This window comes from Micropterus salmoides, unplaced genomic scaffold, assembly GCF_014851395.1.
Source record: "Micropterus salmoides isolate LMB-PRFRI ecotype aquatic unplaced genomic scaffold, ASM1485139v1 Ms_hic_scaffold_10, whole genome shotgun sequence".
In the NCBI taxonomy this organism is placed as follows: Eukaryota; Metazoa; Chordata; class Actinopteri; order Centrarchiformes; family Centrarchidae; genus Micropterus; species Micropterus salmoides.
In genome coordinates, this window is record NW_024040041.1 from 33,722,805 (window position 1) to 33,745,685 (window position 22,881).

At 42.4% G+C, this 22,881-nt stretch overlaps 2 protein-coding genes and 1 long non-coding RNA gene across 4 annotated transcripts in view; 1 reads left to right on the forward strand and 2 right to left on the reverse strand.

Annotated features, from left to right (window-relative positions):
• The window catches only part of LOC119895610, a 33,898-nt gene that overhangs the window by 8,491 nt on the left and 2,526 nt on the right, over positions 1–22,881 (forward strand). The window lies entirely within an intron of this gene.
• On the reverse strand, positions 988–11,379 carry LOC119917021. Its single transcript, XM_038737071.1, has 11 exons — positions 11,375–11,379; positions 8,622–8,751; positions 8,341–8,473; positions 7,808–7,974; positions 7,114–7,267; positions 6,921–7,007; positions 6,528–6,698; positions 4,355–4,417; positions 4,110–4,172; positions 3,664–3,732; positions 988–1,169 (listed from the first exon to the last, which is right to left on the reverse strand). The coding sequence occupies exons 1-11, from the start codon at positions 11,377–11,379 to the stop codon at positions 988–990; spliced, it is 1,224 nt and encodes a 407-aa protein (XP_038592999.1).
• LOC119895642 lies at positions 13,852–15,141 on the reverse strand. Its single transcript, XR_005443090.1, has 3 exons — positions 14,896–15,141; positions 14,144–14,176; positions 13,852–14,008 (listed from the first exon to the last, which is right to left on the reverse strand). It is a non-coding gene; the product is annotated as an uncharacterized LOC119895642 (long non-coding RNA).

Below are 22,881 nucleotides of genomic sequence, written 5' to 3' on the forward strand. Positions count from 1 at the left end.
ACCATCGTCTACATGATGGGTAGTCATCTCCTCTTAGGCTACTTGTAGACTATTATTAGGCCTATTGGTTGTCAAATACAAGAGTAGTCTACATTATACATAGGTCCTTCCACCCAATAGGTGACATTTGCTTGCTGTATCTCTTCAAAATTAAGCATCTTTTTTTAAACACAGAATCTAATACTACACATATTTAACTATTCAAAATGTGTATTCATTGCTCAGGCAACTTAAGTTTATAACCAAGTTTCCAAGTAGAAGATGGATGCATGTTTTCTCAGTCCATGTTACCAAAACTCATGTGCCATTTAAAAAGCATTTTTTAAAGCATGTCAATTCATTTTTTTGTATTCACCTAAAGAAAGTGTTTTTTTTTTTAAAGAAATGTTTGGTTATGTGTTCAAATAATTGATATTTATACCCTTCACATTTTATCTTAAATGTTAATCATTAAAAGAAAAGCATAACACAGTGAGTGTGAAAATACTTCTGAGGGAACTACGTCATGCGAACTAAGTGGCTTCAGTGATAACAGCATCCATAGCAACCATTATATTTAACTTGCTTAAACCCGGCCCTACTGAACCAATGACGAAACAGATTCATATATAAACAAACAAACACGTAGACTCAATTCAGTACAATAGAACTTTATTGATCCCCACATGGCCCAGTTTAAAAGGGACCACATTGATGGTGCCAACAAACGACAACAATAAATAAAAATGGGGGTGAATGAAAACAAAAAGATCAGTTTTCTTCTTACAAGTGAGGTGTAACCATTACAATAAATTTGGAGCAAGGTTCATCAAGTATATTTTAATGAAAAAGGAGAAAGGGACTTAATACATTTTAAAACGTGCATGTATGTATGTATTTATTATGTGAGTGTGTGTGTATTTGTAGGGATGGGTTGGGGGCCGTCAACACAGTAAAAACAACTCAAAGTAACAGGAGACATTTTGGAATGCAGTAAATAGCATAGGTTCAGGGTGTTTGCATGGTGTTTTGACACTGGCAGTGAAGGCACATGTTCTTTTTAAAACCACATGCAGTGTGTGACCATGATTGGCACACTGTGCACTGTGACCATGAACGCCACTTCTTTCTTGCATTCTTATTTTTGTCATCAAAATGGACGCGGCAGACACGGCACACATTGTCTCCATCTACCAAAGGAAAAACACAAATATTTTGGAAGTCAAGCCAGTTAGTTGAAATACTCATCACCATATTCAAAGCAACATATAAAAGGCAGCTTATTCATTTGTAACTGTTGCCAAATGCAAATGTTTGTATTGCACATCAATTCATCTCAGATATTGCTGATGCTCAATCATTAGATAAAAGCAGGTCAAGAAAGAAGAGTTCCTGGTTTCCATTTCAGAAAGCAGCTTTAGTATAACCTTTAAATAAGGAAAACTCTGGGTTTTCCCTTTCAGAAATGGATGTAAATCAAACCTGAGACAGAGGGGTAACTCATTTTTAATCACCACTTTGCTCTTCAGCTGCTTCCAGAGCACAACTTCACATTGATGCAGGTTTGATTACTAATTGTAAGGCCATAACTTGTACAGTCGTATGCCGGCCTGCTGTAGCCACCCGTAGGCTTGTACACGGGTACATTATCATTTAAAAAGCAATTGCTGGTGTTCTTACCTCCTTTCTCTGTGTTTGTATTGTAAAGAAATGTACTGGACAACATCCTTTGCACTCTCAAGATGTTTTTATACGAAAACGCTGTATATATTCTGCACGTTCTGCCTGGAATCTACCCCTTGTAAGACTTAAAAGTGAATCTAGTTAAATGCTGTTATATCCTAAATGAAAGGATTGGAGGCTAATTTGTCACAGTTTGTTAGTCTAATGTTTTTATACCCCTTTTAAATTTTCTTTGTCTATGCTTCTGTTTCCATATCTGTTCTTATTTTAGTATTGTAATCTGTTGAAACTGCCTGTTTTTATCCAGGCTGCTGCTAGTCTTGGCCAGGTCTATTATGAGGAAGAGCTCATTTGTTATATTTTGTTATTTTGTAACTTAAAGGATAATTCCAGTATTTAACACCTTGAGTCTATTTTGTCGTTTGTTTTAGATGAACTAGAGTGGTGGACTTAGAAATGTTGACGATGGGTCCTGTCTCGACTTTTTGACTATTTTAGAATAATCTAATGCTCTGACAGCATTAGACTGGCTTTCTATGGGCATGCACAAACATGTGCTTAAAACAACCCTTAACGTTCGTTTTCAAAACTGTGCAACTCACCGAGTGGTTAGTGGTGTTCGTTGATGTTCCAAAACAAGTAGCGCAGCGAAATACAGTTTCTGTCGTGTTTTATTTGCCAATTTGTAAAATCGCATGATTTCTGTTGAAGGACTCAGTGCTCGTTGATATTACTGCGCTAATATATCAAATATCGAGCGGAAGTTTATACGCGGTTGTGAGGTATCTGAAAAAATTCCACTATAGCAAATAACACGGATTGAAAGCATACATTGCGCCGATATATTTGTTTTTAATCATCAATGAACACCACTAACCACTCGGTGAGTTGCACAGTTTTGAAAACGAACGTTAAGGGTTGTTTTAAGCACATGTTTGTGCATGCCCATAGAAAGCCAGTCTAATGCTGTCAGAGCATTAGATTATTCTAAAATAGTCAAAAAGTCGAGACAGGACCCATCGTCAACATTTCTAAGTCCACCACTCTAGTTCATCCAAAACAAACAACAAAATAAACTCAAGGGGCCCTATCTTGCACCCAGCGCAATTGACTTTGTACACCGACGCATGTATCATTCCTATTTTGCAGCCGCGCAAAGCGGACTTTTCCCTCCACAGACACACGTCGGTTAACTAAGAAATACACTTGCGCTCCCCGGGGCGGTTCAGCGTAAAGAGGAGGCGTGTTCCGGCGCAAACTTTCCCTCATGCTATTTTGCTGTTCTATAAAACAATTGCGCCACTGACCAGAAAAAACCTAGTCTAAAGTCAATGGCGCGTTGTGCGTTGTTCATTATGCTATTTTAAGGGCGCATGCTTGGCCATAATCAATGTAGCGTGTGCACAACGCGCATACACTTTCTCTCATCTAAGCAGCAGTTTTCATTTTTGCAAATCAAACATTATTACAATAGATAGATAGATAGATAGATAGATAATTTATTATAAAAGCATACATCTAGCTTACACATTTACCCAAATAATCATACGCCTGTTTAACCGAAGTTAATTTGGGTGGGTTTCTCCATCCCCAATGTCACTTCTCAGCTGTGAACCGCTCCTGGCGCGCCAGGCAAATCCGCCGTTATAATAGGAATCCGCTTTAGAACAAGCGCGCCTGCTCTTAAAGGGAATGTGAGATGACGCTCTGATTGGTTTATTCACTTTACGCCCAAACCACACCTATGAATAATGAAGCTACGTCAGACCAACCCCTTTTAGATTTGCGCCAGGCGCAAATGGCATTTATCCCGCCGGGAAAATAGCAACAGCGCCTGGATCCGCCCACAAAGTTACTTGCGCTTTGCGCTTTGACACTTGCGTTTTAGATCGTTAAAATAGGGCCCAAGGTGTTAAATACCGGAATTATCCTTTAAGGCAATATATATGGTATAACAGTCATTTCCTGTTATATAAAAATAACCACAATGTGGAAAGATACCTTTATCTGCAGTCATCACGATGGCTACAGTAGTGGCTGTTTCTGAGGACTCTTCCATCTGCTGTGCACCTAAAGTACATAACACAAAACAAAATAATAACTTTCTAAATACAAATTTTTAATCTTAATTACAAATTCATAATTCAATTTGTCAGCATTTATACTGTCAATAGTTAACTAGTAAATCATTGATTAAAAAAAAAAGACAGTTCCATTATTTGCATCTAAATCTCAACAGCCAAATCAAAATGTAAAATTATCAGAATACCAATCTTATATATGCTTTTTAATGTCACCTGGATAAATATTGTATCCATAAATTGTAATTTTCAAACAAGTAAGCTTTTCTCTTTGTGTCAAATGTCAATGGATGACTTCTCAGAACAGTAACATTGTAAATGTATTATGTAACATTTGGTAAAATGTATTATGATTACAAGAAATACCATTTTCACACATGGCCTCTAAAATTTCCTCCACCGACTTCATCTGGATGCCATCCGCTGTGTCTGTTGATTTGAAAAGATTAAACCATTACACAAAGGTGAAAATTTCACCTTTTGATTAATTGTATTATTTCAATAATGTATACAGTAGTCAAATGTGCTGTGTAATCACCACAGTTAACTATGCTTCTTAAGTTTAATGTAATATATTTATTTAAAGATAAAATAAAAACAACTCAGCATACCTTCTGCATCCATGTGCTCTGACATCCCCTCTCCCAAGTCAGTGGGGTTGGATTGTTCTGCATCTGATTGATATTTTTAGAGAAAAAAGAAAGACAGAAAAAAACCTTATGTAGCATGAGCTTAACAAATAATTGGCCTTCCTGCAATAGTCCTGGAGGAAAATAATGAATCACACAGCAGTGAATATATCAATGAAGGAATGTAATTCGGAGAATTATATACATATAATTGAATTAGTGAATAGTTTGATGAGCATGAAAAAGATGAAAACCATTGCCAAGGGCCACAGTCACTAGTCATATTTAACTAAACATCTATAGGATATTCAGGATAATGATAAAGCTGAGAAATAGTGTCACATCCCTTACAAACTGTCAAAGACACATACAGAATCTATAACCTGAATCTGTTTCAATTCAATTTTATTTATATAGCGCCAATTCATAACAAAAGTTCTCTCACAGCACTTTACAAACAGAGTACGGTAGGTCTAGACCATACTCTTTATAATATTGTTAACAAATACCCAACAATTCCCACCATGAACAAGCACTACTGTATGTGACGGAGGCAAGGAAAAACTTCTTTATAAAGGGGTCATATGATGGTTCTAAAAATAACATTATTTTGTGTATTTGGTTTAATGCAATGCATTTATGCGGTTTTAGGTTAAATAAAGCTCATCATTCAGAAAAGCGCTGTGTGCTCTGATTAGCCAGAAATCCAGTGCATTGTGATTGGCCCAAATACCTTAAGCACCTGATGGAAATATCACACTTCTTACCATATCTGGAACGTCAGCTCCCAAAGCAAAGCAATATTGAGAGATTATAATGTCAGTCCTACCTTATCAATTAGAGCCGGAATATGATCCGGATGATGCAGATGACTAAGCTAATCAATCAACGTTGCCAGCGCGACTGGACCAGAATGTATCAGATTGGTAAGCATCAGTATTGCATTTGTTATAGTTGAAACGACAAAGACATAGTCTGAGCTCTCCCAGGTGCTAGAAACAGTCATCTGAAAAATGCGCAGCACACAGTCGAATATTTGGGTTGTACTGTTCTGGAACAGTGTTGTAAATAAAGCTTAGCCACTGTTTTCTAACTGTGTCCTCTTTTGGAAAGCCAAACAAAGTAGTTGGGCTTTCGCAACGAAAAACACAGCGTCTTTACGACATGCCGGCGCGGATAAAAGTTATGCCTTCTTTGCGTATACATTTGGGCGGTGTTATGGAACTCTGCCCCCACACACTGACGTAGAGATGAGGGGGTGTGTTTGAACGAAGTGTTTTAGGAAGGTGTGGCTGAGCCTTCACTTTTATAAAGAATATCTCTTTAGGGTTTGAGACTTTGATCTTTGTAACACTGCAGATCTTATACATGCACAAACAGCTACATAACACTAGCCTGGCTAACGCCAGACCCAATTCTCGTTGAGACTTGGGTCTGGGAACCATATGCACATTTTTTCGTATTTGAGGCGTGGTTTACGAATGCCCGGCGCCGTTTATTGGGTGCTAAGAATGTCTATCAAATGCGCCTGTACGTAGCTCATAGCCAATCGTTTCAATTATACCAGATGACGTATGTAGAGCGACAGAAATTAGACAAGGAAGAAGACGATGGGTAAGATATTTTTGTGTAAACAATAACGTTCAGCGACTATTGCCGAATAAAAACAACATATAAACTATTGCCGAATATAAACAAACTGCTTGTGTGTGTTGCATAGATGTCGTCATCGTCTTGCTGCTCCCCCACCGTTCTGTGATTGGTTCCCTAAATGAGGCGAAAATCTGGACCATGGTATCCATACTGCCTTTCAGCGCGAATAAAATGAATACGAATAAAATCGCGCTGCAGAAGGCAGTATGGGGAAACCCAGACTAACATAACACACTAAAGAGAAAGAAAAACAAGAAATCGCATCAAATGACCCCTTTAAAAGGCAGATACGTCAGAACCATGGCTCAGGGTGGGCGGCCATCTGCCTTGACCGGTTGCGGTGAAGGGACAGAGAGAGATGCAATGCCCCAAAACTATACAAAGACTTACATGTAGGCCAGTATTATTCTTTAGTTAACTTATTTTCCCCACTTTGCATAGAGCCAAATGGTCTGCTAAAACACAAGTGGAGAAAGACACTGGTAATGGTAATGTCACTTACTTATTTCAAATGAAATCTCCTCTGCAGCTTTCAAAATTTCGACCAATTGGTTCCTTCCATAAAAGGAAGGCTTCCTGAGGGTAAGACTTGTGGGCAGTCCAGCTACATTAATGGTCATGCCCTGATTTACCAGGGACTGGTAGGGAAGCCTCCCAGTACCTCCGGCCTCCTCTGAAATACACGGGCACAAACATGCATGCACACGTTACACAATGTTACACAGTTGGACAATTGTGACTCTCCTCTCTAGTTGATAGCCAGTGTACAGGCTGCAAACAGACATTTTGGTAAGGTGTCAATCTAATGGTTGATGGGCACATTAAATAATTTATTCATTTGATAATAATGCCATGGATTCATGAAGGGATTAAAAGTATTTGAACTTATGCTTACTATATTTTTGGTTGAATAGATCTTGCACTTTTCCTACCAGAACACTGACATGTTCTCTGGTACTGGGTGTTGCGGGTGAGGAGCTGGCTACAGATGTAACAACAGACAACAATAATTTCATAAAACTGTATTATGTATATTTGCACTATTACAGGCCTGAGTCCATTTCTGTGGATTTTTATATAACCAATACCTTTGAAATGCAGTGCGAAGTTGTTCACTGTCTCCGTTGTATCAAGGAAATCAGTGGCTCCTTTGCTGCTCAGTTCAAACACCTCTAATGAGGACTTTTGGCGGTCAAATGATAGAATGGCTGTTTCCGCACCCAAATCCTCAAGCTTGGACACCTTTACAATATTTAGAAGACGACAACCACAAAAATAGTAAATAATTGATTAAACACAAAACCTACTTTTAAAAATTCAACACACACTGAAGAAAAAACTCATAACAGGGCTTGGAAATATATGAAAACAGTGTTGTCACACGTGGCAAATAAGTGGTCAAGGACCACCCAGGGTACATTAACTATAAATTAGTTGTTTACATAGAGTCCAAATTCAATAATTTTGACTCATAGCCATTTGTGACTACTAATGCTTCAATTGACCACCTTGATGTGAATAGACTAGCCCAACCAGTAGGAATTTAGTTTGAGAGGTGTTCTTCAAAGTGAGAATATCTGATGTTGATAGCCATGTAAACAACAATCAGCTGGAATATTTATTTGGGATGAATTCATTTGAAATGGTGAAAAAAATCTACAAATCAACAATCCAGTTGTCTGTCACAATGTTCTGCTCGCATCACAATTGCTGTCGATCATCCTTCCATCCAATACTAAAATAATACCACAAATGCCTAGCAAATGAAGCCATTTTCCAAACCTCTAACTTCAGCTTCTTAAGGTGCATTTTAATTCGGGCATCCCTCATCTCTGGGCTAAGGTCCTGTGTCTGCCCATGTGCCCTCAGTGCTGCTGCCTCTTGAAAGTATTTATTCTTTTCATCTTCCCCCAATGTGGCCCACCTGCCCTTAATGTCATTCATTGTGCCTGAGGAAAAAATAGATGCACAGAAAACTTAACACTTTAGATTCAGCATCTCTTTTTTAAAGTAAATTCATACAACGACAATCTGTCCAACACACTGGTTTACTTGGGTTGTGAAACCCATTTCTCTGTAACAACTCTGTAAAAACAAGATAACATGTAAAGTAGATGACCTGATGATTCTTTTCAATACACACAGCAGTCTTACGTTGATGAATGCAACTTGCGTGAGTGAAGTACTTGCCAAATACTATCTTGAAAATCTGTTTCATGACCCTTGTAAACCCCTGATGTCAACAGGGCCACTATGTACAAAAACAAACCATTTAGTATAACAATTAAAAGAAGCCGTTCAATTTTGTCTCTCACCTTTGTTTTTGAATATGTCCCTACAAAAAAGATTGTAAGGCGACAGCTCTCTGACGTGAACTTTTGCCTTTGATTGACGGGGTTCAGACAAAGGTTTTGAAATTTGTGATCTTTTGTAATTACCGATCCAGTTCTGAAAAATAAAAACAAAAAATAACGATAGAGTATTACACCAATTAAACAGTATTTTAACAAAATACTTCATTTTTACAAGCAGTGCAGCAGAATGATATATTTATTTGACATGTTGTTTGTTAGTGTGGCACCAAAGTAAAACTTACTTCTATGACACTGGTGTCCAAACCAGTAGCAGATGCAGCACTTGGAATTAATTTTGACCCAACTCGTGTCATTCCATTCGTAAAAAAGGATTTCAGGGTTTCCTTTTGATTCCCATTAATGGGAGTTCCCCTTCGAGGGAACTCGAACTGCATCGGTTACGACACTATGGGAACGCCTCTAGGCGAAGCAGGTCTGAACGTGAATGAAATCACTCCAATCCTATTGGCCTGTTGCTAGAACGGTAAGGTGTGACGGAATAACCGGAGGAGTATAAAGCACACCTGTACACACTCATCATTAGCTTTTTTTTATTCAGCAGGCGCTCTGTATGTTGTTTGAAGAAAGCTCCAGTCCTACAAGCAGTATGTCTTACCTGAAGAAGAAGTCTACCAGCATGTCTGGCAACCAGATGTACAGAAGGGGTGTTTTTTCTTGCCCTCAGTACATCACGGATGGAGATTCTCATGAGATGTGTCTCTCATGTTTGGGGATGGAGCACGCACGGGCAGCTCTCGAGGGGGCTGCCTGCGCCCGTTGCGAAGCCCTTTCCGTGCGGGTACTGAGGTACAGCATTGCTCTCTTTTCCGAGGATGGCCGGATGTGTTTTCCCCGTGGTGCGGGCCCTGCGGCCGCTGAGGCGGCCCGGCGGCTTCACTCATGGGTTCACAGCGTGATCTGTCGGAGGATTTCGGGACGGCTGAGGCTTTTTCCCGACCTTCATCCGCTGGCTCCGACGCTTCCTTTTCTCGTTCGGGAGCCCGTTCTCGGCTTCTCCCACTCGCGGTTTTGGATCCGGAGACGCTGCAGCAATCCGACTCCGAGGAGGCGGACGTGCTCAGCGCAGTGGACGATGACTTCCGGGTGTCGGGGCGGCGTCATCTGGCCGCGCCCGACTATGACGTGCTGCTGGAGGTGGTGACTAGAGCCGTGGCTAAGCTCAACATCAACTGGCCACGGGAGGAGCAGACACCACAGGCTAGTGGTAGCTTGATGAAAGGTTTCTTAAGCATCACACGCCACCTCCACGCCGGTCTCTGCCATTCTTTCCTGATTTACATGATGAACTGAGTAAATCATGGGGCAGACCCTTCTCTACATGGCTTTCCACACCCCGATCACTGAACTACAGTAATGTGATGGGGGTTAGGGACCGTGGTTATGGGAGGATGCCTCGGGTGGAGGATGAGCTTGCGAGCTATCTCTCCCCTCGACTTGCGTCCTCCCTGGAGAAGCCGGCGTTACCATCCAAACCATGTCGCACCACATCCACGCTTGTGGGGAAGGCGTACATGGCAGCGGGCCAGGCAGGTGCGAGCTTGCACACCACGGTGCTTCAAGCCTACCAAGCCAACCTGCTACAGGAGATGGTTCAGAGGGGGGGTCCCTCCGAGGAAGATCTGGCGGAGCTTCGCAGAACCACGAAGCGTTAGACGCAGTGCGAAGCGTTCCGCCAGTACCTCCCTCGCCGGTCTGGACCCAAGGCAGCTGAGGCTGCCAGGCGTAGGTCCCTTCCCTCTACGAGCTCCTACGGAGAGGAGGGAAGCAGAGTGTCGCTTCTCGGGGGCCCCCCGAGGAGCTGGGGCAGCGAGACGGCGCTCTCACCCTCAGCCGTCTGAGAGACGCGATCTGAGGACCGTCATCCAGTCCCGACGGAGCTCAGGGAAGACCGGGGTAGGGGAGTCTTTCTCCCCTCCCGCACCCCCCCCACCCCCCCGGAGGCCGACCGAGGTCCCCTCCGCCGTGGCAACAGGTGATGTTATCCCGCCGTTTACATGTTCAGGACGCACCTGCCACCATCGAGTCCGCACCGTACTGCCTGCCCCGAGGGTCTGCAGACGGACGGCATCCCGACTCACTCACCGTGGATCTTCGGCGGCTCCCCCCCTGCCGTTCTGGGGCTTCAGGGGTCCACCAGAAGATCCCGAGGGGCTGGTTCCGTTGGCAGACTTTGCAGACGCTTGGCGGAGCCTGACGAACATTTCTCCGCGGGTCCTGCGCACTGCCATAGATGGGTATCGACTACAGTTCAAAGCCCACCCTCCAAATTCAACAGAAGAGAGGGGGTGGTTTGGACTGTGGTCCGCCCGGAGCAAGGTCCGGTGTTGGGACAGGAAGTTTGTACTCTGCTGAGGAAAGGGGCCGTGGAACGTGTCTCCCCCCCAGACAGAGACTTCATAGTCCCCAAGAAGGACGGAGGGCTGCGTGCCCTATTTTGGATCTGCGGGTTCTAACCGGTCTCTGAGAAGATTCAGGTTAAAGATGCTCATCATCCCCGCCACCGTGACGCACATCCAATCTGAGGATTGGTTCGTCACGATAGATCTAAAGGACGCCTATTTCCAGGTCTCCATCCGTCCTTCTCACAGGAAGTTCCTGAGGTTTGCCTTCGGGGGTGTGGCTTACCAGTATCGGGTTCTTCCATTCGGCCTGGCACTTCCCCTAGCACATTCACCAAGTGTATGGATGCAGCACTGGCCCCGCTGAGGCTCCGGGGCATCCGGATTTCAACTTCATCGACGACTGGCTCATCCTAGCCCAGTCTCGAGAGTTGGCGGTTCGGCATCGAGATGTCGTTCTGGCTCGTCTGCGGCGTTTAGGGCTGAGGCTCAACGCAAAGAAGAGCGTGCTGGCGCCCACCCAACGGGCTACGTTCCTAGGGGTTGCATGGGATTCGACAACAATGCGGGCACAATTGTCTCCGGCACGTGTCGACACCATATTGGCTGCCGTGAAAGGGGTGAAGTTAGGCCACGCCATCACTATGATACACTATCAACGAGTGTTGGGTATCCTGGCGGCTGCGTCCAGCGTAATACCATCTGGACTGCTGCACATGAGACCCCTGCAGTGGTGGCTAAGGAACAAGGGTTTTTCCCCGAGGGGAATCCTCTCCGTCTGGTTTGGGTTACGCGCAAGTGTCTTCGTTCCCTATCAGTTTGGAAGGAAACGTGGTTCCTGTCCCAGGGGCCCGTGCTGGGAGGGTCTTGTCGCCGGCTGGTTATTTCGACAGACGCCTCCCTCACGGGCTGGGGCGCGGTCATGGACGGCCGCTTTGCAAGGGGATCCTGGCAGGTGCATCGATCCGAGTGGCATATCAACTGTCTCGAGATGTTGGCAGTGTTCCAGGCTCTAAGGAGTTTCCTGCCCGATCTCCAAGGCCACCACGTCCTGGTTCGTTCTGAGGAGAACAACACAGCGGTGGTGGCCTATCTGAATCACCAGGGCGGTCTGCGCTCGCGCCCTCTGTACAGACTGGCGCGTCAGATCCTCCTGTGGTCCCAGCAGAGGTTACTATCGCTCAGGGCAATGTATTTCCTGGGGACACAGAATCAGGGAGCAGACCTGCTGTTGAGGCAGGGGCTGAGGCCTGGGGAATGGAGACTTCACCCCGAAGTGGTGGAGCTCTTGTGCGAAGAGTTCGGCCCCATAGACGTGGATTTGTTTGCGTCTCAAGAGACTACGCACTGCCCGCTATGGTTCTCTCGTTCCTCCAGCCCCGTTGGGTCTGGACGCCATGGTACATTCGTGGCCGAGGCTACGTCTGTACGCTTTTCCCCCAGTCGCTCTGCTCCCGGGGTTCTGGAGCGGGTCCGCCAGGACTATGTCGGCCTACTGCTCGTAGCCCCGTTCTGGCCAACCCGGGTGTGGTTCTCGGACATCATGTCGCTCCTGGACGGCCCGCCGTGGCGGGTCCCTCTGAGGAGAGACCTGCTGTCCCAGGCGCAGGGCCGGGTTCTTCACCCTTGCCCCGCCATACGGCGACTGTGGGTCTGGCCCCTGAGGGGGCACAGTACCTAGAGGTGGGTCTAACAGCCGGAGCAGTCGAGACCCTCCTGAGCTCCAGGGCCCCGTCCACACGGAGGATGTACGGCCTGAAGTGGAGTGTTTTCTCCACTTGGTGTAGGGAGCGGTCGGTGGACCCTGTTACCTGCCCGGTGGTTCAGGTACTTGAGTTCCTCCAGGACCGGTTCTCTGCTGGTCTTTCTCCTTCCACCCTCAAGGTGTACGTGGCAGCTATTTCATCTTTCCACACCCCTCTGAGGGAGGGGTTCTTGGGGAAACTTCCCTTGGTTGTACTTTTCCTCCGTGGTGCCCGGAGGATGAGACCTGCGACTCGGTCCAAGGTTCCCACTTGGGATCTGGCAGTGGTTCTTGGGGCGTTGGCTGAGGCCCCCTTCAAACCCCTGGAGTCAGCTGAGGCTAAGCACTTGACCCTCAAGATGGCCTTTCTCCTTGCTATCACCTCTCTGAGGAGGGTGGGGGAGCTCCAAGCGCTTTCGGTTTCCCCGCAAAGCCTGGAGTTTGCCCCGGGGAATATTAGGGCTATCCTGCACCCTCATTCAGGATACATCCCTAAAGTGCCTTCTTGTGCGGCAGGGTCCACAGTGCTGCAGGCATTTCATCCTCCACCTCATGTGACGGCGGAGGACGGGAGACTTCATCTGCTCTGCCCTGTCAGAGCACTGAGTATTTACACTCTGAGGTCCTCCCGTTGGAGGAAGGCTGACCAGCTGCTAGTGTGTTTTGGGTCTCCCAGGGCCGGGCTCCCTGCATCCAAACATACTATTAGCAACTGGATTGTTCAGACTATTTCCCTGGCCTATCAGGTGCGCGGTTTGCCTTCACCTGTGGCTGTGAGGGCTCATTCTACCAGAGGCAAGGCGGCCTCTCGAGCCCTCCTTTCCGGGGCCTCTTGCAGGATGTTGTTTAGCGGCTGGCTGTGCCACTCCGCACACATTCATTCGGTTTTACAGTCTTGACCTTCCTTCGGCACCTGGCACTCGTGCGCTCTCCTCTTAGTAGTGCCACTTTATTGCACACAGGGGCAGGCGGGGTTTTCGGCACGGTTTAGTGGGTATCTCGTTCCCATAGTGTCGTAACCGACGCAGTTCGAGTTCCCTCGAAGGGGAACGTCTCGGGTTACGTATGTAACCCTGGTTCCCCGAGAAGGGGAACGAGAGACTGCGTCGGCCGCTGCACCTCTCTCCCCGCCTGAAGCGCCTGCTTCATAGTTTAAGCTAATGATGAGTGTGTACAGGTGTGCTTTATACTCCTCCGGTTATTCCGTCACACCTTACCGTTCTAGCAACAGGCCAATAGGATTGGAGTGATTTCATTCACGTTCAGACCTGCTTCGCCTAGAGGCGTTCCCATAGTGTCGTAACCGACGCAGTCTCTCGTTCCCCTTCTCGGGGAACCAGGGTTACATACGTAACCCGAGACGTTCTCTCTTGTTGAATAACAACAAAGAAAGAAAAATCTAGTCAGTTATAAATCAGTAATAAAAAAAGACAGTGTTGCAGATCATACCATCGTTCTCAGACACACTTGCCTAATGCTTCTAGATTAGCAACTGCAAGGCTTACCTCTCTGGGCCATCTTCAACCTAAAACATAAACAGAAAAACTTGCACAAGACAGATTTGTGAACGGGCCCTTCTCTCTAAAAAGGCCAAAACCAAATTTTAGATTGTTCAACAAAGAGATGAGAGCATGGAAGTAATAAAACAAACTTAGCCTACCACAGAAGTCCTTCAATCCACTGGAAATTGATGCTGTGGGAGACAAAAAAGTTAGGTAAAGATATATTAATGTTACACACACAGGCAGGCAGACAGATAGATAAATAGACTTTTATTTTCAAGTTCAATGTCAAGGACAGCAATAAATGTGACACACACAGACACCACAGTCTATATTTACTTCTAATAGATTCCTAATGTTCGTCTTTTGCATGAATGTCATTGTAAGCTACCTCGTGTGGGATCAAATCCATCCAAGCTTTTTTCAAACCCACAAAACTTTATTTTACATTCTAGTCAAGATCCCAAGGTACCCAAACAGCCATAAAATACGTCATGGGTTTAATATTTCACTCATAAGTCAATAGGAGTATGGTTAGGCCTATGATGGGCGTTAACGAGCATACAATATTATGCAATAAGCCTTACAGTGTGGAAAAAGTAATTTTTACAGGCTAACTTTGCGTTTAACTAGAAACTAAATTTCCCCATTAGCTTCATACGTAAAAACATGCTTATTAGCAACTTTAATGCTCAAATAAAGCAAGTAAGTAACGTAATGATAGGCTAATAACGTAACGTAATAGGGCCTAACGTTAGCCTATATAACGTTTACAAAATAATCGCAATACGCTTATCTCATGTCAACACTCATGTCACGCAACATTAAAACACATTTTATGTATTGTTTTCCCTTATTGACTAATTAATTTCCGTTAAAATGCTCGGTTTTATCATTAAAATGTTCTTACCTGAAAATATCAAGCGCGAAATATTGCAACGTTGCTGCGTCATTCAGTAGACCTCCGATTACCGGCGAGCTGGATTCCTCTGGTATTGGATCTGGAGTCTTCTCTTGTATTTGTCGGTGATTAACCATGTGGATGGATGATAACAGCCTTCTGAGCCTACCAGTAGGCGCAGCAGGCCCCTACTGGCCCATATATATGAGCTGATAACCACTGATAACGCCCATTCAATCGAGTGATAACATTCGAAGCACTGAGCTACTAACGCCCCCTTCCAGTTCATGGGGGAGGGGGCCTGGTTTCACACGGGACATGATCAGTGGTCTCCAGGGTTAAAGTCCTGTGTCACCATAGGTTTTCCATCTTTCAGGCCTTACACCAAATGACATAATCAAATGAAATTACTGTTGCAGTCAAATTTACAATGTGAATAAAATCGTGAGAGTTTTCCCTCAGTTGGTGCAGAGCGACACCCCGGCAGTTCAGCACCATGGAAAAGGCCAGCAGTCAGTGAACTAACAACTGCAGGGAAAGTGTGTCTTTTCAGAGCAATTTCTGTTTCTTTTAGGGATAACACTGTCAAATGGGCTCACTGTCCAATCGGACATTTTTCAGACTATTGGGGATTTAAAAAAAATAAAACTAATAGAGCACATTCTGAATCTGCCCGTTCCCCAAATCACCTTTGAGCAGTCGCATTTTCATTCTTTCCAGCAGGGTTCTACTTGCTGTGCCTTCTTCTGAAGAAGCACGTAAATCACGGTAAACATTCCAAAATCATACCTAGTGCCTGGGGCTTTAGTTGGAGCTCTTTACTGGAATCTCATGCTTTGTGTTTGTTGATTGTAGCACGCTGAAATTTGTCCTCCGACTTTGGACGCAAAATTACACCTGCGCATCACAAGACACCACAGACAATAAAGTGAAGTTAACTGTGTGTGAACCAGCTCCCTGTTGTGGAGCAGTTATACTCAAGGACAGGAGTTTAAAAAACTGGACTGAGACCCACAGCTAATTAGCTACGCTAGCCTCCTCCATTTTTTACTCTCCTGCTCTCCGTCCACTGAAAAGTCAGCTCAGTCAAGACAGTTCGCTATTGGTTAACAGTGCAAATTTGCCAAAATGCAATTTTTTCAGTTAAATGGCAGAGTTTGAATGCTGGTGTAAGATTGGATTGTTTCAACTGTTTGACTGCAAAAATACTCAATACTTTGCCTTCTTCTGAAGAAACCTGTTAATACAGTAAACTTTCCACAATGGATAGCACTGTGGTCTCACAGCAAGAAGGTCCTGGGTTCAAACCCAGGATCAGGATTGTCAGGGCCTTTCTGTGTGGAGTTTGCATGTTCTCCCCATGTCTCTGTGGGTTTCCTCTGGGTGCTCTGGTTTCCCCAACCATCAAAAACATGTAAGGTTCTTCAGTGCCATTGACCAGTGACACTGATCCCAGTGCGCTGCACAGTGGCTGCCCATTGCTCCCTTGAGAGATGGGTTAAGAGAATGAATTTCACTAGGCTACATGTAGGGCCTATGTGTGTGTGACAATAAAGTAACTTACCTTTGATGTTTTTCATGTGTCAGGTAAGTCAATTTCTTCATTTAGCACATTTAAATACTCAAATACATATTCAAATAAACAGTATACACTAATAAAATTAATAAGGAGTACAAGGTTAAAGTAACTCAAAGTAGTAAAATGTGAAACTAAAAGGAAATAAATAAGACCAACAATAGATTAAAGCGCTGTGAGAGGACATATGCAAAAATGAATTAACTCTGTGTTACAGTTTAAAACATATTTACAGTCTTCATACAGGAGAGTCAAATAAAACAATTTATTAGGGCTTTTTAGGAATTTCTGCTGCAAATACAAATTCAATAAATGTTTATAGCTGGCTTTATATTGATGTTATCAAACTTAATGGTAAATATACTGAACACTTGACTTGTCACATTAGAGTTGAGGAAGGCTGCTCTGATTCTCAGTGAACACTTATTTAATAAAATGCTTCCCTCTGGTGGTCAGAAGAGAAAATGCACAGTTCATCTCTAATGGATCAGTGAAGGAAGACTAAATATTTCACTTTGGCAAAGCAGCAGGGGCGGGCTGGCCACTGTGGAGGGATTATTGGGTCAGAATTAAAACTAAAGTCTAAAACTAAAAGTCTAAATCAAAAACTAAAAGTCTAAATTTAAAATGCATTTGGTATTTAGAATTGGGAATTTGGCCACATAGGATTGGACATTTAGTATTTAGGACTGGGCATTTAGTATTTAGGACTGGGCATTTAGTATTTAGTATTGGGCATTTAGGACTGGGCATTTAGTATTTAGTATTGGGCATTTAGGACTGGGCATTTAGTATTTAGGACTGGGCATTTAGGACTGGGCATTTAGTATTTAGGACTGGGCATTTAGTATTTAGGATTTGGCATTTAGGACTGGTAGTATTTAGGACTGGGCATTTAGGACTGGGCATTTAGTATTTAGTATTGGCCATTTAGTATTTAGGATTGGGCATTTAGGACTGGTAGTATTTAGGACTGGGCATTTAGGACTGGGCATTTAGTATTTAGTATTGGCCATTTAGTATTTAGGATTGGGCATTTAGGACTGGTAGTATTTAGGACTGGGCATTTAGGACTGGTAGTATTTAGGACTGGGCATTTAGGACTGGTAGTATTTAAGACTGGGCATTTAGTATTTAGTATTGGGCATTTAGGACTGGTAGTATTTAGGACTGGACATTTAGGACTGGTAGTATTTAGGACTGGGCATTTAGTATTTAGTATTGGGCATTTAGGACTGGTAGTATTTAGGACTGGGCATTTAGGACTGGGCATTTAGTATTTAGTATTGGGCATTTAGGACTGGGCATTTAGTATTTAGGACTGGGCATTTAGGACTGGGCATTTAGTATTTAGGACTGGGCATTTAGTATTTAGGATTGGGCATTTAGGACTGGTAGTATTTAGGACTGGACATTTAGGACTGGGCATTTAGTATTTAGGACTGGGCATTTAGGACTGGGCATTTAGTATTTAGGACTGGGCATTTAGTATTTAGGATTGGGCATTTAGGACTGGTAGTATTTAGGACTGGACATTTAGGACTGGTAGTATTTAGGACTGGGCATTTAGTATTTAGTATTGGGCATTTAGGACTGGTAGTATTTAGGACTGGGCATTTAGGACTGGGCATTTAGTATTTAGTATTGGGCATTTAGGACTGGGCATTTAGTATTTAGGATTGGGCATTTAGGACTGGGCATTTAGTATTTAGGACTGGGCATTTAGGACTGGGCATTTAGTATTTAGGACTGGGCATTTAGGACTGGGCATTTAGTATTTAGGACTGGGCATTTAGGACTGGGCATTTAGTATTTAGGACTGGGCATTTAGTATTTAGGACTGGGCATTTAGGACTGGGCATTTAGTATTTAGGACTGGGCATTTAGGACTGGGCATTTAGTATTTAGGACTGGGCATTTAGGACTGGGCATTTAGTATTTAGGACTATGCATTTAGGACTGGGCATTTAGTATTTAGGACTGGGCATTTAGTATTTAGGACTGGGCATTTAGGACTGGGCATTTAGTATTTAGGACTGGGCATTTAGTATTTAGGACTGGGCATTTAGGACTGGGCATTTAGTATTTAGGACTGGGCATTTAGGACTGGGCATTTAGTATTTAGGACTGGGCATTTAGGACTGGGCATTTAGTATTTAGCTAGTCTCCTAGCTGTTACTTGTCATTGTTTTTAGAGTAACTAGTGACTTTACAGACTGAGATACATGAAAAATGTTAAACTCATAAAACACAACACATTGTTAAAGATTAAACCAGTGTCCCCTCAACATGTGTCCTTGTCTCTGAGTTGCTCCACTCAGACGTTTTCCCTCTCAACTTATGACATTGTTTAATTTCAATAACTGTTAAAATTATCTAATATTTCACTAAAAATTAAAGCAGATTTGTGTATCAGAACTTTGTTTTTTCTTCTATCCTCTCCCATTATCATTTCACAACCACTCAGATTTATATATTGACCTTCAGAGGGCCCGACCCCTAGGTTTCAAGTAAACAGTACATGAAGTATAGTTAAAACTAGTGCCACAATGAGCAGCTACAACAGTAAAATGCACAAACATTCACAACACAATATCCCTTTCACAATTCAACAAGCTTGCTGGGAACAAAAAGAAGCAACTGAATGTTTTTTCTTCCAGGAGACTGTAGCTTTCTGGGCTCCTGTAATGTATCAAACTTATAACAAAGCCAGTGACAGTTAAGGGCAGTGCTTACGTGGTCAAATTATTGATTACATGTATGATCAGAGACAGTCAAAGACATGCAGGCATTTCAGGTGCTGCAGGGATTTCATGAACTGATGGAGAAGCTATTCTGTACAGACCAGCTGTGAATCACTCACATTAATTCATAGATCAATGCAGACTGATTTACTGACTTTCCTGCTTTAAATACATGTCTTTGATTTTGATGGAACCAAAAACAAAGACATGTTTAATTTTTCCTATTGAAGAAAGACATTAAGAAGACAAGACAGCTGGTAAAAGTAAATTTGTCAAAATAAAAAGCCAAGGAGAGAAATCTGTTCTATAACATTATGCAAGCACTTATGTTGAAAGAAAAAAGTAAAATAAACAAACCTGGACCGATGGAAGTAGCCTCAATCATTTATCAACAATGATTTAGTCTCATTTTAGAACAAACCTTTTACTGTTGTTGAGGTATAAATAACAAGTCAAAGTTTATTTCCAGTGTTGTCAAACATGGTGTGGTGAAGACTGTATATTTTCTTGGATAAAAGGAACAAATGAAGAAATTCCATTGTTGTTTTTTGTGATATTTATTTAAAGTAAGAGAAACCCTTAGAGATTCTGACAGAGAAAGCTAGAATAGAATAATAGTGTAGTCTATGAGAAAAGCTTTGAGCCACAGGAAAGGAATATGCTTACAACAACAAAACAATCAGTGACAGATGTTCATTCTTTTTAAAACACTGGTACACATACCACATAAGATGAATATAAGTACATAAGGTAGATGACATATACAGGATTATATAAGTGCATATAGGTAAAATACATTTTCTATTTCACATGATTGTTTAACTGTCTGGGGGCTTAACTCATAACATTAATATATACATTTTATAAAACCATGCCTACTTTGCATGTGCAACAGTTAAAGCTACACCACTAGCTACCCCACCTGCTCCACCCCATTATATCGACGGGTCACTTTATGTTGTTTAAATCCTGCTCTGCTGTAAAGTCCCACTATGCCCCTTGTTACTCCCTCATGTGGTATGAGAAATCATCACAACCTAAACACCAACGATACTGTAGTGATTACGAGGCATTACGAGACAGATTTTGGTGTTTATTGTTAGTCTAAGAATAAAGAGCAGATTACACAACAAAACAGTATACAACACAAGTTGAGCAGCTAAAGAGCCAAATATTTACCTCAGGACCTGGTGCTACATGGCCAAAGAATCAGTTATTTCAGGTTTGAGGAAAATCCTTCTGAATCTGGGAATTTTGCCAACCAGGAATCAAAACCAAAAATCAGGCTACATGTAAATTATCTCAATCTTCTGACTGTCCAGCTGCTGAAATCCACAGTGGAGTTTAAATGCATCACTAAATTAAACTGGGTTGTTGTGTAAAGAGTAGTTATCACTGAACATAGTGAATGTGTTGTGTAGATAACTGAAACAGCTGACAAAGCTAGCATTAGCATGATCATTTCTGATCTGTTTAAAGTGGAAAGTTAAAGATTATGTACTGTATGGCATACAGTCTACATATCATTTATATAATTATCTAAATTAGTAAATAATAAAGTTATCTTAGCATAATCAGATATTCCATCTCATTCTAAACTGTATGAATACTACTAACTCTGAAAAAACAATTTCTCCATGTATGCAGACAGAAAGAAAAACAAATACAAAATATATATCTGTTGGCCTCAAATCTTTTGGATGTTGTGCTAGCTTGTGATGGTAAAGTGAGTACCTGTTTACCGAATTGATTGCTTTTGAGTGGACACATTTTCTAGCAATGGATTTAAACATTACTTAAGTCGAGTGTCACTGTAATAATGTTACTTCTTCCCAGTAACCAGTAGTGTAAAGGATTACTTTTCTAAACCAGTAATATTATTACAGTTACTAATCCAAGTTGCTGTGTTACAGCGTTACTGAATCCACCATCCTTGAAGTGAATTTTCCACAGCTGTATGTAGCTACTGCCTTTATTGTGTCACAGTCTAAGATGCAAAGAACATTGTCATCCGTTGTAAACTTTGTGCGACCAGCAAAACGCTTAGAATTCGCAAAGAATTCTACATTTAATTTATTGAAGCATCTGCTGTAGCAGCACAGCAACTGAAACTTACTGAAACTTCGACCGTTACTATCACTGACGCTTGGACTCATAGGGAGAGAGTGGCGTTAAGTTTGCTTAAGTTTTAGGCCCTATGTTGTGTAAAAATACTGAATACTGCTCTTATAAATAGGCCTTCATGTGCAGAAAAACAGTAGTTCAATAGTCAAGAGTTGACGGTAGTGAAAGTAATACAGTAATTAACTAGTAACATAAGTAGTTACTTTTATCACCCAGTAATAAGTAAAGTAATATTTAGTGCTGGGCAACGATTAAAATTTTCAATCGCGATTAATCACATGATTTTCTTACGATTAACAAATTAATTTTCACTTTAAACAAATAATGTGCTTTTTACCAGCAGTATTCCCTTTACACAGTAGCAAAAAAGTATTTCTTGTAAATCTCAACTTAAACATTAATGTGATCAAATCAAATATAAAACCAAGCTATTTAACACTGCCAGGGCATTACCTTTCTTCTAGGTTGTTAAAACAAGTTACCATCAGAGTCCAGTTTTCTTGGGATTTTTTTTGAACAGGCATCAGCACAAACATTTTTCTTATATCAGGGAGCAGCAGAAACAGTCTGTGTTCCCTGTTAGAGTGAGGTGAAGTGGTCGCCTCATGCACACACCCACCCGCCGCCAATGTTAAATTGTCTGAGTTTCCAGAATCTATTACTATTACTAACTAGGACATCAACAGGAGGGAATTCACATTGCAGAGCATCCCTGCAAAACGAGATGAAGGCCTATCAGGTAAGCTGTGCAATGGTTACTATCCACAGAGCGATTGCCGTTTACTCATGGAGCGTTTGTCTCCCTGTCTGTTCACCTGAGGAGCGCATAGCGACCCCGCGGGGCCAAGCGAATACGTTGTGATTTTAAGAACGTTCCCCAGACCGACATCTTCCCCAATACTAACCAGCATGCAGTGTATAGCTATCCACTTCGATATGGCGTTTTTTGATCGCTTGTCTTGCTTTTGTTTATCTACTTCTCCCACACACTGCATCCAGCTTAGTCTGCCGAAGCCTCCCTCCGCTGCTTGTTTGGGTGGGTGATTTCCAGGCTGATCAACATCCCGTCCCTCCTGTGACCCATGGTTTGACTTTGTGTATTCATAGCCAGTGACCAACGGACTTTCAAAATAATAATAATAATAAAAACTGCGTTAACGTGGGTCGTTAATTGGTGTTAGTTAATGCGTTCACGTGATAATAACACGCTAACTTGCCCAGCACTAGTAATATTATTACTTTTTGAAGGAGTAATAACTAACTTTGAAATTAACAGCTACTGTGAACTTAAGAAGGACTTTGTAGCTCAGTTCTGGTCTCTGTTAAGAAAAAGTTTTAAGTGTGAGTGTCAAAATAATACAGCAATTATTTTTTTCTTTTGTTCGTTACTATTACTTTCATTCATCAGTTCCATTCCAATGTTATTTATATATATATATATAAACATATGATATACCATTCAGATATACAGTTTTGCGTTTGTTTGTCTGAAACCTATGTTCAGAATAATGAAAATTCACTGCATTACGCATTTTTTAGCCTTAATGTGTT

What these genes read in the sequence shown, in the direction of transcription:
- LOC119917021 (XM_038737071.1), bottom strand. An exon ending in TGGACACCAGTGTCATAGAA is followed by an intron (nt 8,474 to 8,621) that starts GTAAGTTTTACT and finishes TTTATTTTTCAG; the next exon opens with AACTGGATCGGTAATTACAA. An exon ending in GGACATATTCAAAAACAAAG is followed by an intron (nt 7,975 to 8,340) that starts GTGAGAGACAAA and finishes TTTTTTCCTCAG; the next exon opens with GCACAATGAATGACATTAAG.